The 14,989-nt window shown below is 36.6% G+C and overlaps 1 protein-coding gene across 1 annotated transcript in view; it reads right to left on the bottom strand.

Annotated features, from left to right (window-relative positions):
* TEX11 (testis expressed 11) overlaps positions 1-14,989 on the bottom strand; it is a 281,592-nt gene that overhangs the window by 135,721 nt on the left and 130,882 nt on the right. Inside the window, exons 13-14 of the mRNA XM_088028563.1 lie at positions 4,159-4,310; positions 1,085-1,170 (exon numbers count right to left, since the gene is read on the bottom strand). Coding sequence (XP_087884689.1) covers positions 1,085-1,170; positions 4,159-4,310 — 238 coding nt within the window. The remainder of the gene's footprint in view (positions 1-1,084; positions 1,171-4,158; positions 4,311-14,989) is intronic.

The raw sequence follows: 14,989 nt of genomic DNA, 5'->3' as shown, positions 1-14,989 counted from the left end.
CTAACCCTTTATTGGATCTGTCATTTGCAAATATCTTTTCCCATTCAAGTGGTTGCCTTTTAGTTATGTTGATTGTTTCCTCTGCTGTGCAGAAACTTTTTATTTTGATGCAGTCCCAATAGTTTATTTTTGCTTTTGTTCCCCTTGCCTCAAGAGATATGTCTAGGAAAATGTTGCTACAGCTGATGTCTGAGAAATTAATTGCCGTGCTCTCGACTATTCTTTACTTCCTTTTTTTTTCTTAGGTAAGCTCTACACCCAACATGGGGCTAGAACTCATGATCCCAAGATCAAGAGTCACATACTCTACCAAATGAGCCAGCCAGCTGCCCCTATTCTTTACTTTCTTAAAAAAAAAAAAAAACTTATCTGAAGTGTCAATTTTTTCCACAGTAAACCTGGATTGTTTTGTAAAGAGAAAAAATATTACCATGTTTTTGCATTTTTAAATTGGACAACTTTTTAAAAGAGCAGTTTTAGGTTCACAGCAAAACAGGGAAATGTATAGAGATTGGCTATATACCTCCTGCCCCCACACAAGCCTCCCACTTTATCAACATCCTCTACCAAATGTACCAAAGTGGTACATATTACAACTGATGAACTTACATGGACACATCATCATCACCCAAAGTCCACAGTTTACATTAGGGCTCACTCTTGGTGTAGTATATTCTATGGGTTTACACAAATGTATAATGACAAGTATCCATCATCACAATATCATTCATAGTATTTTCACTGCCCTACAAATCCTGTGCTCCAAATCAGTTTTTTAACGGGAATAAAGCTCTGACTTTTTTCTTTGTCATGTTAAAATAAATTACTTTCCTATATCTTAATATCAGACATGTCATTTCCCTACATTGTAAGCTCCCAATGGGGATGAACCAAGCTTAGTAGTTCTAAATGAATTCTTATCCAATGCCCATTAACATTCTACATTATGAAAATTTAATACATAGATGGCACCTAAACAGAGAGATTATTAAAATATTTGATGCTCTAGGATTTTTATAGTGAATACACTTATTTGTTAGGGTAGAGAAAGAACATAAAGAACAAAAATAGATTCTTCCCAAACCTCAAAACTTCTGGCAGCTTTTTTCCACAGAATGTTGTGTAAACAGCCCACTAATTCTGCTGTCAATTGTCTTCCTGTCTGGTGACCTGAAAATAAAAACCGAAGCTCTAAAAACAAAAATCAAGATCTATTACATTAAATAAGAGCGCTAACTGTATTCAGAACCTGTAATCTTTAAAGTAATGGCTATAAACACAATCATATTCAGACAGGTTTTCATCAGCAATTTTAAGTTTACTAGCAAAACTGATTATATAATACAATCAGAGTTTGCTAGAATCACAGTAATTCGCCTATCAATCTGTGATAGTTTTCCAGCTTAGTCTCTTTTTAACATATTTTCCATGTTCCAAATTTGATCATCATCTGGTGCTTTAATGTTATTGTGAATGAACAGACAGCAAAGCTAAAAATCGTTAATAAGAAGTGTTTATATTATTATGTACTAACAAGATCAGATCAAGTTCACAAGAAAGGCCAATTATACCTTAAAGCCTTTGTAAAATACTTTAAGACCATGTTTACACATAAACTTTATTACTTTAAATTGTAACTCATGTCTGATTGTTTCTGGTCTAGACATTTACAGGGTTCAAATACATTAGCACACATTAAGGTAAAGTTTAAATTGTAATAGAATTCTATACCCCCTTCTCTTCTACCCCTTCGGCACTACTGATTTCCACAAAAGTCTTGATAAGAACACTAAGAGTCTCTGACCTCCCAGCCCAGTCAACAGACATAATTTGTTCCATGGCTTAGACAAAATTACTCACATGAGAGTAAAATGCTATTTAATGTACCTACTTAAAATATTACATGACTTTGAGAGTATAAGTTTATAATTCAATATCACAATAAAACTGGTTAACTATAATCTTAGGAAAATTAGTCATTCTGGATAAATACATTTTCTACTGAGCTGACAGTTAACTTTCATTAAAAATAAAACATTTTTTATTTTGAAAAGTCTAAATTATTACATTAAAGTTCTTAATTTTTCTAAAAATTAGGTTTTATAAATTAGGTTTTTCTTTTTAAAAGATTTATTTATTTGGATGAGAGAGCATGTAGAGCATGAACAGGGGGAGGGGCAGAGTGAGAGAGACAAAGAGAGAAGCAGACTTCCCGCTGAGCATGGAACCTGACACGGGGGCTTGATCTTACACCCTGAGATCATGACCTGAACCAAAATCAACAGTCAAACGCTTAACCGACTAAGCCATCCAGGCACCCCTAAATTATGTTTTTGTAAACGTACTTTCTAGTTTTCTGAAGCACAATTTAATCTTTGCTTGCCCATTCAAGGTCAATAACTAATACAACTATTGTATTTTATTGTACTTAAATATCACAGTGATGACTTTGGGAACTACTGTTGTATTTTTAAAAATATTTGAAACTGTTTTATAAAATTTGTAGAGTTTTCTCCTTCCTTGTGGTCAGATTATCTACGTATTTCCTTGTAGACCCTTTCTCTCTTTGTAATACGCTACCATTAAAATGCTAAGGGGTGGAAAACCAGATAATCAAACTTATCAAAATTGGGTCTAAAAATGGATTCTTGGATTCTTGTGAGGGAGCATATTATCAATAAAATATGGCTCACAGAATCTAGAGTTCAAAGGCTCTTAGAGATTATCTGCTCAAAAGATTTCCTTTTAAGGGCGCCTGGGTGGCTCAGTTGGTTAGGTGGCTGCCTTCAGCTCAGGTCATGATCCCAGGGCCCTGGGATCGAGTCCCTTGTCAGGCTCCCTGCTCAGTGGGAAGCCTGCTTCTCCCTCTCCCTCTGCCTGCCGCTCTGCCTATCTGTGCTCTTTTTATGTCTCTGTCAAAAGAATAAAATCTTTAAAAAAAAAAAGATTTCCTTTAAAAAAAAATCAGTGACTTTTTATAAAAACATGATACATATTTGTAAAAATTCAACAAATCTGGTAAAATATAAAGTAGGGGCGCCTGAGTGGCTCAGTCAGTTGAACATCTGACTCTTAATTTTGCCTCAGGTCATGGTATTGAGGTCGTGAGATGGAGCCCCACATCAGGCTCGTGCTCATCGTGGAGTCTGCTTATCTCTCTCCCTCTGTTCCTCCTCTCGGAAAAAAAAAAAATACATAAAATCTTAAAAAAAAAAATAAAAGAAAGCAACAAGTCACCTAAAATGCCATCACTCAGAATAAATCCCAGTATTAACATTTAGTGACTATCACTCCTGTTATATTTCTGTGTATGTGCAGAATTGGAAGGATGTATTGGGGTGAGAATTTTCCAAGAAAGGGATCATACTATCTGTGTTCTTCAGGCTACAGAGTTCTACAGAGAGGTATGGGGTTAGGGGAATGCTGAAATTTGATTCTACATCTCTGCTTTAACAGAGAAACTCTAGTCTATTTTATTTGGGACAGGGTTCACATAAGATTGCACGACAAAAAGGATGCTGGGGCTAAAAAGAAAGTTAAAAACTAGGAAGCTATTTCACAACCTCTGTTTTATAGCTAGGAAAAAACAAGATCCAGAGATGTTATTAACTTGCCAGAAGGCACACAGAGCTTATTGGAGATCACACTGAAATCATGAAATTAGGCCTTTAGCCTCACAATTTTTCACTACACAAGAGATTGAAGCTCAGAGGTTTGTTTTTGCTGATGTTTTGCTGTTTTTGCTGTTTCTCATTCTAGTTTGTGGAATCTAGATCAGGGAGGTGTTATAGCTAATGGTTATTAGGGAGAAAAAAAGGAAGTGAGAAAAAGGGATCCACTGACCTAAGAATTTTGCCACTGTTCTGACATCTAAGAATTATATGCATATTAACACCTTTCTAAAACCTGCAGAAGGGACACCTAGGTGGCTCAGTCAGTTAAGTGTCTGCCTTTGGCACAGGTCATGATCCCAGGATCAAGTCCCACATGGGGCTCCTTGCTCAGCGGGGAGCCTGCTTCACCTTCTGCCTGCTGCCCCACCCCTGCTTGTGCTCTCTCTCTCTCTCTCCCTCTCTCTCTCTCTGACAAATAAATAAATAAAATCTTAAAAAAATAAAAGTAAAAAAATAAAATAAAACCTGCAGAAATCCTACTGACCTAAAATGATTTCTTCAATCTTCTCCTTGGCAAGCAGTTCTTCTTTTCTTTGTAAAAGCATCTCAATGTGGAGCAGTAGAGCTTTTCCAATATTTTCTGATGACTTAAAATGTTCACAGATAATCTTCATGAAATAAAACCCAACAGCCTCTCTGTGAATTCAATGAGACACAATTTTAAATGGCATGAATAGAATAACTGGTTTTTGATCAATGGGACTAAAGTTTATTTGCGAATGAGCAAAATATGCAAGATAAAACTGTCATCTGAGCTTAGGTAATATCATCAAATGTCTAAATAAGCCTATTTGTTAACAATAAATTATTTAATTCAATTTGTTTAATTTAATAAGCCACAAACATTTTCTTATCATGAACACCTATAGTCAGATAATCATGTCTCTAATATCTAATTTATGCTTCTGCTTCTAGAACTGATGCTAATTTATAAAAATTGGAACATGAGATCCAGTAAAGACACATGAACTGACATTAGAAATTTACTAGTCCCTTGTGATAAGAACTTTTAGGATCTACTCTTAGTAACTTTCAAATATACCATACAGTAGTGTTAACTATAGTCATGTTATACATTACATCCCCAGTATTTATTTATCTTCAAACTGGAGGTCTGTACCTCTTGACCACCTTAAGCCATTGTGATAGACACCTTAAACTTATCCAGTGCTGAATGTCAATTATATCTCAACAAAACTGAAAGAGAAAAAAGAAACTTACCAGTTCCCTCTGCCAACAACTCCTTTTAAAAAATTTATTTATGATTGATTATACAAATAGTACAACAGTATATTCTGATTATTTAAAAATGCAAATAGTTCATGGATTGGAAGACTTAATATCATTAAGATGCCAATAATACCAAAGCAATCTACAGATTAAATGTAAACCCTGTGAAAATCCCAGTGACATTTTTTGCAGAAATGGAAAACTCTGCCCTAAAACTCATATGGAATCACAAGGGACTCCAAACAAAGCTGAAAGTCTAGCAATTCCTGATTTCAAAATTTACTACCAAGGTAATCAAAACTGTGGTACTGGCATAAAGACAGATATATACACCAATGGAATAAAATAGAATTCAGAAATAAAATGTCACATATATAATCAAATGATTTTCAACAAGGGTGTCAAGACCATTCAGTAGGGGAAAGAACAGTCTATTCAACAATGGTGTCAGGAAAAATGGATATCCATATTCAAAAGAATGAAATTGGACACTTATATTATACCATATACAAAAATGAACTGAAAATGGATCAAATGACCTAAACAGAAGAACTAAAGTATAAAACTTTTAGAAGAAAACATAGGGGATGGTCGCCTGGGTGGCTCAGTCAGTTAAGTGTCTGCCTTCAGCTCAGGCCTGGGATCAGGCTCCTTGCTCAGTGGGAAGCCTGCTTCTCCCCCTGCTTGTGCTCTCCCTCTCTCTCTCTCTGACAAATGAATAAATAAAATCTTTAAAAAAAAGAAAACATAGGGGAAAATCTTCATAACATTGGATTTGGTAATAATTTCTTAGATATGATACCAAAATCAGAGGTAACAAAAACAAAAATAAACTGGACTACATTAAAATTAAAAACTTTTGTGTATTAAAGGATACAACAGAGCGAAATAGGCTCTCTATGGAATAATATGGAGAAAATAATTGCAAATCATATCTGATACAGGGTTAATATCCAGAATATATAAAAGAACATCCAGAATATATAAAGAGCTCCTAAAACTCAGAAACAAAAAAAGCAAACAACCTGATTTAAAAACTGGCAAATAACCTGGATAGATATTTTCTCCAAAAAAGATATACAAATGGTAATAATCACATGAAAAGATAATCTACATCACAAATCATTAGGGAAATGCAAATCAAAACCACAATGAGATACCATCTTACACCCATTAGGATGGTTACTATCAAAACAAACAAAAACAAGTGTTGGCGAGGATGTGAAAAAATTGGAAACCTTGTGCACTGTTGGTGGGAAATGTAGAATGACACAGCTATTATGGAAAACAATATAGCAATTTCTTTAAAAAATTAAAAACAGAATTTCCGTATGATCCTGGAATTCTATTTCTGGGTATAAACCCAAAATAACTGAAAGCGGGGTCTCAAAGAAATATTTGTACACCCATGTTCATAGCATTATTCACAATAGCCAAAAGGTGGAAGTAGCCCAAATCTCTCCATCAATGGATGAATGAATAAATGAAATGCAGTATATACGTACAATGGAATATTATCCAGCCTTTAAAAGAGAGGGAATTCTGACAAATGGTTGAACTTCGAGAACATTATGCTAAGTGAAATACACCAGTCAGAAAAAGACAAATACTGTATAATTTCACTAATATGGGATACCTATACTAGTCATTCACAGAGACAGAAAGTAGATTAGTGGATGCAAAGGACTGGGGGGAAGGGGGACTCAGGAGTTATTGTTCAGTGGTCACAGAGCTTCAGTTTTGCAGAATGAAAAGAGGGCTATGGAGATTGGTTGCAAAACAATGTGAATGTACTTAACACTAGTGAACTAGACACTTAAAAATAGTTGAGATGATAAATTTTATGTTATGTGTATTTTATCAGAATTTAAAAAAACTTTTTAAAAGTTTTTAAATAAAAAAGTGCAAATAGTAAAAATAAAGCTTACATTTCTGAGGACCCCTGCCCTGTCCCAGTCCCTTTCTCAGAGGTAGACACTTCTAAGAGTAGTAAGTATCCTTTCCAGTCCTTTCCTGGTACACTTATATGCATGTCTGTACTTACAGAAACATAGTTTTTAAAATATATAAGTGACGGGGCGCCTGGGTGGCTCAGATGGTTAAGCATCTGCCTTCAGCTCAGGTCATGATCCCAGGGTCTTGGGTTTGAGCCCCGCATCGGGCTCCCTGCTTGGTGGGAAGCCTGCTTCTCCTTCTCCCTCTACTGTCCCCCCTGCTTGTGCTCTCTCGCTATCTCTGTCAAATAAATAAATAAAATCTTAAAAAAATAAAATATATAAGTGACATATTATGCATACGTTGCTTCTTTTTGTCTCAATACCATGTCTTAGAGTTCATTACATATAGATTTACCTTATCTTTTTTAATTCCCACATAGTATTTTATTGTATAGAGATACCTTACTTTTCTTATCTATTCTTCTACTGATGATACTAAAGATGCTTTCAATGTTTCACTATTACAAGCCATGTTCTGGCAAATACCCTTGTAAACATGTGAAGTACCACCTATAAATACCAAGGAGTAAAACTGCTGAGTATGAGTAACTTTAAATTTTGATCCTGTCAATTTGCCAAAGAGTGGGTGCTGGAGATGCTGTCAACTTGGAAATGTCAGTAGGTGCATATAAAATTTTCAATTCCATCAGCATCACCCAATATACTAATGAAACTTTAGTTTTTGCCAATTTGATACTCTGCCAACCCATCCTGAATCAGAAGCCTTCGTCTCAAGTTCTGCTTGATTTTTAAACTTTTACTATCCCTTTTCTCTTGGAATTCTCCTTTACACCTAAAAAGAAAGAGGGAAAAAAAAATTCCTACCCAAATATCAGAAGACAACTATATAAATCACTTAACACATAGATCTCTTTTTTACACAGAAATCCATATGAAAGGAAAACAATTTTGGCCATTCCTGTCATAGATTCTGGAGAAAAATAACTTAAAAACTATAAAAATCATTGTTCCCATGAAAAGCCCAAATTTTCTTCAAACATTACAGATGTGAAATATTTAATGGCATGATACAAGATACTGTTCTTAGAAAGAAGAGAATATTTCCTCTTTCAGGAAACCTTCTTATACCAACATAAGGAGACTTAGTAATGAAAGGGGGGCGCCTGGGTGGCTCAGTCGGTTAAGTATCTGCCTTCAACTCAAGTCATGATCCCAGGGTCTTGGGATCGAGCCCTGGGATCGAGCCCCCCATCAGGCTCCCTGCTCAGCTGGGAGCCTGCTTCTCCCTCTCCCCCTACCCCTGCTTGTGCTCTGTCAAATAAATTAATTAATTAAAAAAAAAGTAATGGGGTGCCTGGGTGGCTCAGTTGTTAAGGAATCGAGCCCCGCCTTAGGTTCCCTGCTCAGCAGGAAGCCTGCTTCTCCCTCTCCCACTCCTCCTGCTTGTGTTCCCTCTCTCACTGTCTCTCTCTGTCAAATCAATAAATAAAATCTTTAAAAAAAAAGTAATGAAAGGTTACAAATACTGGATGGGTATAGTTTATATGCTAAGAAGTGTGCTAAGCACCTTACACTATCTTATTAAATTTTTATATTAACACCATAAAGTGTGTTGCATCATACTCATTTTGCAGTTGAGGCTCAGAAAGGCCATAAAACACATAAAATAGAAAACAAAAGCAGCATTCAGGATTTGAATCCAAGTCTGTTTACCCCTAGAGTTTTTCCCATTGTATTGTACCGACTTCCTGTGAAAATAATATTCAGGTTCACAGTAACAATGGTCATAGATGTGATTCAAAGGAAAATTATTTAACTCCCCTATTAAGTGTTTTCATTATTTCAAGTTAACTATAAATCATTTTAATTGGATTCCTCTTCCTCCCATAAGAGATCTGTACAAATGCTAAAGATGTGATCAAAATAAATACTGACAATTAGGATCTAATAAAGTCATATGAACTGCTGCCAGGAACATGCCACCATCTAAAAAATCTCCATCTACAGAGAATAATGCAGACGTCTTTTCAAGGCCGTCCACATTTCTTTAAGCCCTTTCACTCACCCAACCAGACCACTCAGGGCATTCACAGCTCAGTATAGGTAGGCTCTGACCCTGGCAGGGAATCCAGGCTCCCTCTGTTGCCTCTACCGGATCCACACTTGCAGCAACTTTCCCTTCTCTCTACAGACCCATCCCCTATCCAGAGGCCTCACTTACTGTGAGCTCTCAGGAATCTGTTACTTGGGCATGATGGCCTCTCTACCTTTTCTCTGGAGCCCTCAACCCTCAGGGGTCTGAAGGAAAGGAACAGGCCTTTCAACAAGCCCTCCTGAAAGCCAATGGCCCTTTACATTCTTTGTTTCTTTCAGACTATGTGACTAAACCATTAGCTGTAAAGGAAAATGAGTATTTTATCAATATATAATTGAAAGAGGAAACAATTGTTAGAGGAAAAAGATACAATGAAGGAGAAAAAACTAAAATTTATTATATTAGAATAAAAGAAAAGAACTGCAAAACAAGATTTTTGAGGCTGAAAACAGCAATTCAGGTAATGGAATAAAAATGTAGATAAATACATATGCAGAATCTTGAAATAGGCGTATTAAAAAGGATTTAGAAATGCTAATTTATAGAAATTATACCCTTAAGAGTGTATACACATCAGTTATACCTTTTATGTTTTGGAAAGAATATATACATCAGTAAATGACACAGAGTGCAGAAAAGAGTACACATAGCAAGGCTGAGACTGCCTGTACTTAGAAAGGCCTTGTGCACAGGAAACAACAGGTGCTGGTGAGGAAGCAGAGAAGGGGAACCCTCTTGCACTGTTGGTGGGAATGCAAACTGGTGCAGCCGCTCTGGAAACCAGTGTGAAGGTTCCGCAAAAGTTAAAAAAAAAACTCCCCTAGGATCCAGCAATTGCACTACTAGGTATTTACCCAAAGAGTACAAAAATATGAATTCAAAGAGATACATGCACCCCAATGTTTATAGCAGCATTATCTACAATAGCCAAATTATGGAAACTGCCCAAGTGTCCATCGACTGATGAATGGATAAAGAAGAGGAGGTACACACACACACACACACACACACACACACCCCAGAATATTAGCCATCAAAAAGAATGAACTCTTGCCATTTGCAATGATATTGATGGAGCTACAGAGTATTATGCTAAGTGGAATAAGTTAGTCAGAGAAAGACAAATACAATATGATTTCACTCATATGTGGAATTTAAGAAACAAATGAGCAAAGGGGAAAAAGAGAGAAAGAGAGAGAGGGAGAGAGAGAGGAAAAAAACAAGAAAAAGACTCTTAACTATGGAGAACAAACTAATGGTTACCAGAGGGGAGGTGCGGGGGGGGGGGGGGTGTGAAACAGGTGATGGGGATTAAGGAGTGTACTTGGAGCACCAGGTGTTGTATGGAAGTGTTGAAACACTAAACTGTACACCTGAAACTAATATTACACTGGATGTTGCCTAACTGGAATTAAAATAAAAGCTTAAAAAAAGAAAGGCCTGCTTGAAAAGTTGGCCCTTGGCTGACATCTGGTCACTCGGCTGGTAAACAGTTCCCTACACTGATATAAAGCATTCCATTAATACTAAGGGTGGCTCACTATGTCTAGACTGCACAAACAAAATGGTATCTGGAATCTTGGTATGCACTAGGGAGGGGTACCTACGTGAGCATCCCCATGTAAAGCCCGAGGGACTTAGTCTCTAATGAGCTCCCTGATAAACAACGGTTCACATATGTTGTCGTACTCACTGCTAGAGGAATTAAGTATGTCCTGTGCAACTCTAATGGGAAGGAACTCTTGGAAGCTTGTTCCTGGTGTCCTTCCTTCAGACTTTGGTCCTAGAGCCTTTTTAAAAAAAAAAAAATGTATTTGACAGACAGCGAGCGAGTGAGTGTAGAAGCAGGGGGAGTGGGAGAGGGAGAAGCAGGCTCCCTGTTGAGCAGGGAGCCCAATGTGGGGCTCGATCCCAGGAATCTGGGATCATTACCTAAGCCAAAGGCAGACACCCAACCAACGGAGTCACCCAGGTGCCCCGACTTCTCCTTTCCTAATGTAAACCTTTAATGATAAAAAAAAAAAAAACTTTCCGCTTAGTGCTGCTATATCTGTATGCCACAAATTTTGATGTATTGTTTTCAGTTTAACTCAATTATCTTTCTGGTATTAATTTCTATTTGATCTGTGTTACCAGAGAAAACACTCTGTTTTTACTTCTTTTAAGTTTCTTTCCTTCTTTTTTTTGGCCCAGAATATAGTCTATTTCAACATATATTCTGTGGACACTTGGAAAGATTGTGTGTTCTGCTGCTGTTTGATGAAGTCTACTATAAATATTAGTTAGATCCTGAGAGTTGATGAGTATGTATCTTAGCTGGTTTTTTTCTATTTCTATGAATTTTTGACAGAGAGTGTTGAAGCCTCCAACTCTAACCGTGGACTTGCTTATTTCTTTTAGTTCTATTAGGTTTTGCTTCTTGTGCTTTGTAGCTGTGTGTGTATGTGTCTATGCGTGTGTACAGGTTTCTATCTTCTTTCTTATTAGTAACAATCATGGCTAGATTTCTTACAATGAAAGGCTACAAAGTGAATCAATAAAAGTAAAGATAAAAGGCACTAGGACCAGGGGTGCCCAGGTGGCCTCAGTCAGTTAAGCATCTGCCTTCGACTCAGATCATGATCCCAGGGTCCTGGGATTGAGCCCCACATCAGGCTCCCTGCTCAGCACAGAGTCTGCTTGAGATTCCCTCTCCCACTCTGACCCTCCTCCTGCTTGTGTGCATGCTCTCTCTTTCTCTCTCTAAAATAAATAAAATCTTCTAAAAAAGAACAGAAATTAGTAAAATTTTAAAAAAACAATAGAAAAGCTGAAGTTGGTTCTTCAAAAAACATGTAACAGAAAAGACATAGAGATGACCAACAGATACATTAAAAGATGCTCAACATCACTTATCAGGGAAATGCAAATCAAACTACAATGAGATATCAGCCTATACCTGTCAAATGGCTCAAATAAGAAGATAACAAGTGTTAGTGAAGAAGTGGAGAAAAGAAACCCTTGTGCACTGTTGGTGGGAATGCAAACTGGTGCAGCCACTCTGGAAAACAGTACGGAGGTTCCTTAAAAAATTAAAAATAGAAATACCATATGATCCAATAATTCCACTACTGTGTATTTACCCAAAGGAGAAAAAAAACATTAATTAAAAAAGATATATGCACCCCTGTGTTTATTGAAGCATATTTCAAAATAGCCAAGATATGGAAGCATCCTAAGTGTCCATCAATAGATATATATAGACATATATAGATATATATAGATATAGATATCTACAATGGAATATTAAGCAGCCATAAAAAAGGAATAAGATCTTGCCATTTGTGACAACACAGATGGTCCTAGAGAGTATTATGCCAAGTGAAATAATTCAGAGAAAGACAAATACCACATGATTCCATTTACATGTGGAATCTAAAAACAGAAAAAAGTGAATCACAGATCTGTACCTCTGAAACAAATAATACATCTATGTTAAAAAAAAAAAAAGAAGAAGATAGCAGGAAGGGAAGAATGAAGGGGGGAAAATCGGAGGGGGAGATGAATCATGAGAGACGATGGACTCTGAGAAACAAACTGAGGGTTCTAGAGGGGAGGGGGAAGGGGGGATGGGTTAGCCTGGTGATGGGTATTAAGGGGGGCACGTTCTGCACGGAGCACTGGGTGTTAAACGCAAACAATGAATCATGGAACACTACCTCAAACACTAATGATGTAATGTATGGTGCTTAACATAACATAATAAAAAAAAGAAAGAAAAAATAAGTAAATAAAAATTTTTAAAAGTGAATAAACGAAAAGCAGAGTAACACCTCTAAATACAGATAACTGATAGCTGCCAGAGGGGGAAGGGGTGGGTAAATGGGCAAAATGGGTGAAGGGGAGTGGGAGATACAGGCTTCCAGTTATGGAATGAAGTCACAGGAATAAAAGGAATAGCATCAATATGGTCAATGATATTGTAATAGCGTTGTATGGTGTCAGATGTAGTGACATTTGTTGTGAACAAAGCATAATGGTATAAAGATACTGAATCACTATGTTGTACACCTGAAACTAATAAACAGTGTGTGGTCAATTATACTCAAATTAAAAATATATATATAAAAATTGATAACCATCGGACTGAGAAATAAAAAGAGACCAGACTCAAATTACCAATATCAGGAATGAAACAGGGTATCATTACAGACCCTGCATACATCAAAAGGACAGGAGAACACTATGAGCAATTCCACATACATAAATTTAACAAGTTTGATGAACTGGACCAATACCCCCAAAAGCACAAAACTAACACAATTCATCAGTATAAAATATATAATTTGAATAACCCTACAACTGTTAAGGAAATTGAATTTGTAATTTAAAAATTCATGAAAAAAATTAAAACTCCTAAAAAAGAAGTTCCAGGCCAAAATAGTTTCACTGAATAATTCTACCAAATACTTAAGAAAGAATTAACACTGATTCTATACAATATCTTCCAGGCATAGAAGAGCGAACACTTCCCAATTCATTTTATCAAGACGCTATTAAGGGGCACCTGGGTGGCTCAGATGGTTAAGCATCTGCCTTTGGCTCAGGTCATGATCTCCAGGTCCTGGGATCGAGCCCCACGTCAGGCTCCCGGCTAAGCGGGGAGTCTGTTCTTCTCCCTCTGCCTCTCTCTCTGCTTGTGCTCTCTCTAACTCTCTCTCTCAAAATGAATAAATAAAATCTTAAAAAAAAGACACTATTACCCTGATAACAAAGTCAGATAAAGGCAGTACAAAATCAGAAACTATGGACCAATTTCCCTCATAAATACAGATGCAAAGATCCTTAACAAATATTAACAAACAGAAAAAAGCAATACATTCAAAGAAGTAACACCACAATGTGATGTTTATTTCAGGAATTTAAAGCTGATTCATACTTGAAAAATAATCATTGCAATTCACCATAACAACACACACACTAAAGAAGAAAGATCACGTGATCATATCGACTAATGCATAAACAGGATTTCACAAAACTCAATGCCAATTCATGATTTTAAAAAACTACCATCTTGGGCGCCTGGGTGGCTCAGTTGGTTAAGCGACTGCCTTCGGCTCAGGTCATGATCCTGGAGTCCCAGGATCTAGTCCCACATTGGGCTCCCTGCTCAGCAGGGAGTCTGCTTCTCCCTCTGACCCTCTTCCCTCTCGTGCTCTCTATCTCTCATTCTCTCTCTCTCAAATAAATAAATAACATTTTTTAAAAAAATAAAAAACTACCATCTCAAAAAGGTGAGAATAAGGGCCACTTCCTCAACTTGATAAAGAACATCTACAATTAATCTACAGCTATCCTTATACTTAAAAATCCACCCAACAGCAAAATATATCTTATTCTCAAGTGCACATTGAACATTTACCAAAATAGATTATATTCTGGGTTATAATACAAGTATATTCAAAAAACCCAAGTTATAACAAAGTACATTCTCTGGCCACAGGGAATTAAATTACAACTAACAGGAGAGGTGGGGGACTGGGGTGGGGTAACTGGGTGATATAATGAACACTGGATATTATATAAGAGTGATGAATCACTGACCTCTACCTCTGAAACCAATAATACAGTATATGCTAATTAATTGAATTTAAATTAAGAAAAATTTGGGGCACCTGGGTGGCTCAGTCAGTTAAGCGGCTGCCTTTAGCTCAGGTTGAACCCCACGTCGGGCTCCCTGCTCAGTGGAGAGCCTGCTTCTCCCTCTCTCTCTGCCTGCTGCTCTGCCTACTTGTGCTTTCTCTGTGTCAAACAAATAAAATCTTTAAAAAAATAAAAATAAATTAAGAAAAATTTTAAAAAAGAAATCAATAACAGAAAGATCTTTAGGAAAATGCTCAGATATTTGGAAAACTAAATAACATACTTCTAAATGGCCCATCGACTAAATAAGAAAATCAAAAGGGAAATCTGAATGTATTTTGAACTGAATGAAGATGAAAACACAACATTTAAAATTTGTGGGATGCTGCTAAAAAGTGATACTTCATGGA

The sequence above is a fragment of the Eumetopias jubatus genome, unplaced genomic scaffold (assembly GCF_037043125.1).
Source record: "Eumetopias jubatus isolate StellerSeaLion01/CBP00866 unplaced genomic scaffold, mEumJub1_p1.0 scaffold_11, whole genome shotgun sequence".
NCBI lineage: Eukaryota > Metazoa > Chordata > Mammalia > Carnivora > Otariidae > Eumetopias > Eumetopias jubatus.
This window is presented reverse-complemented; position numbering and strand designations above follow the sequence as displayed.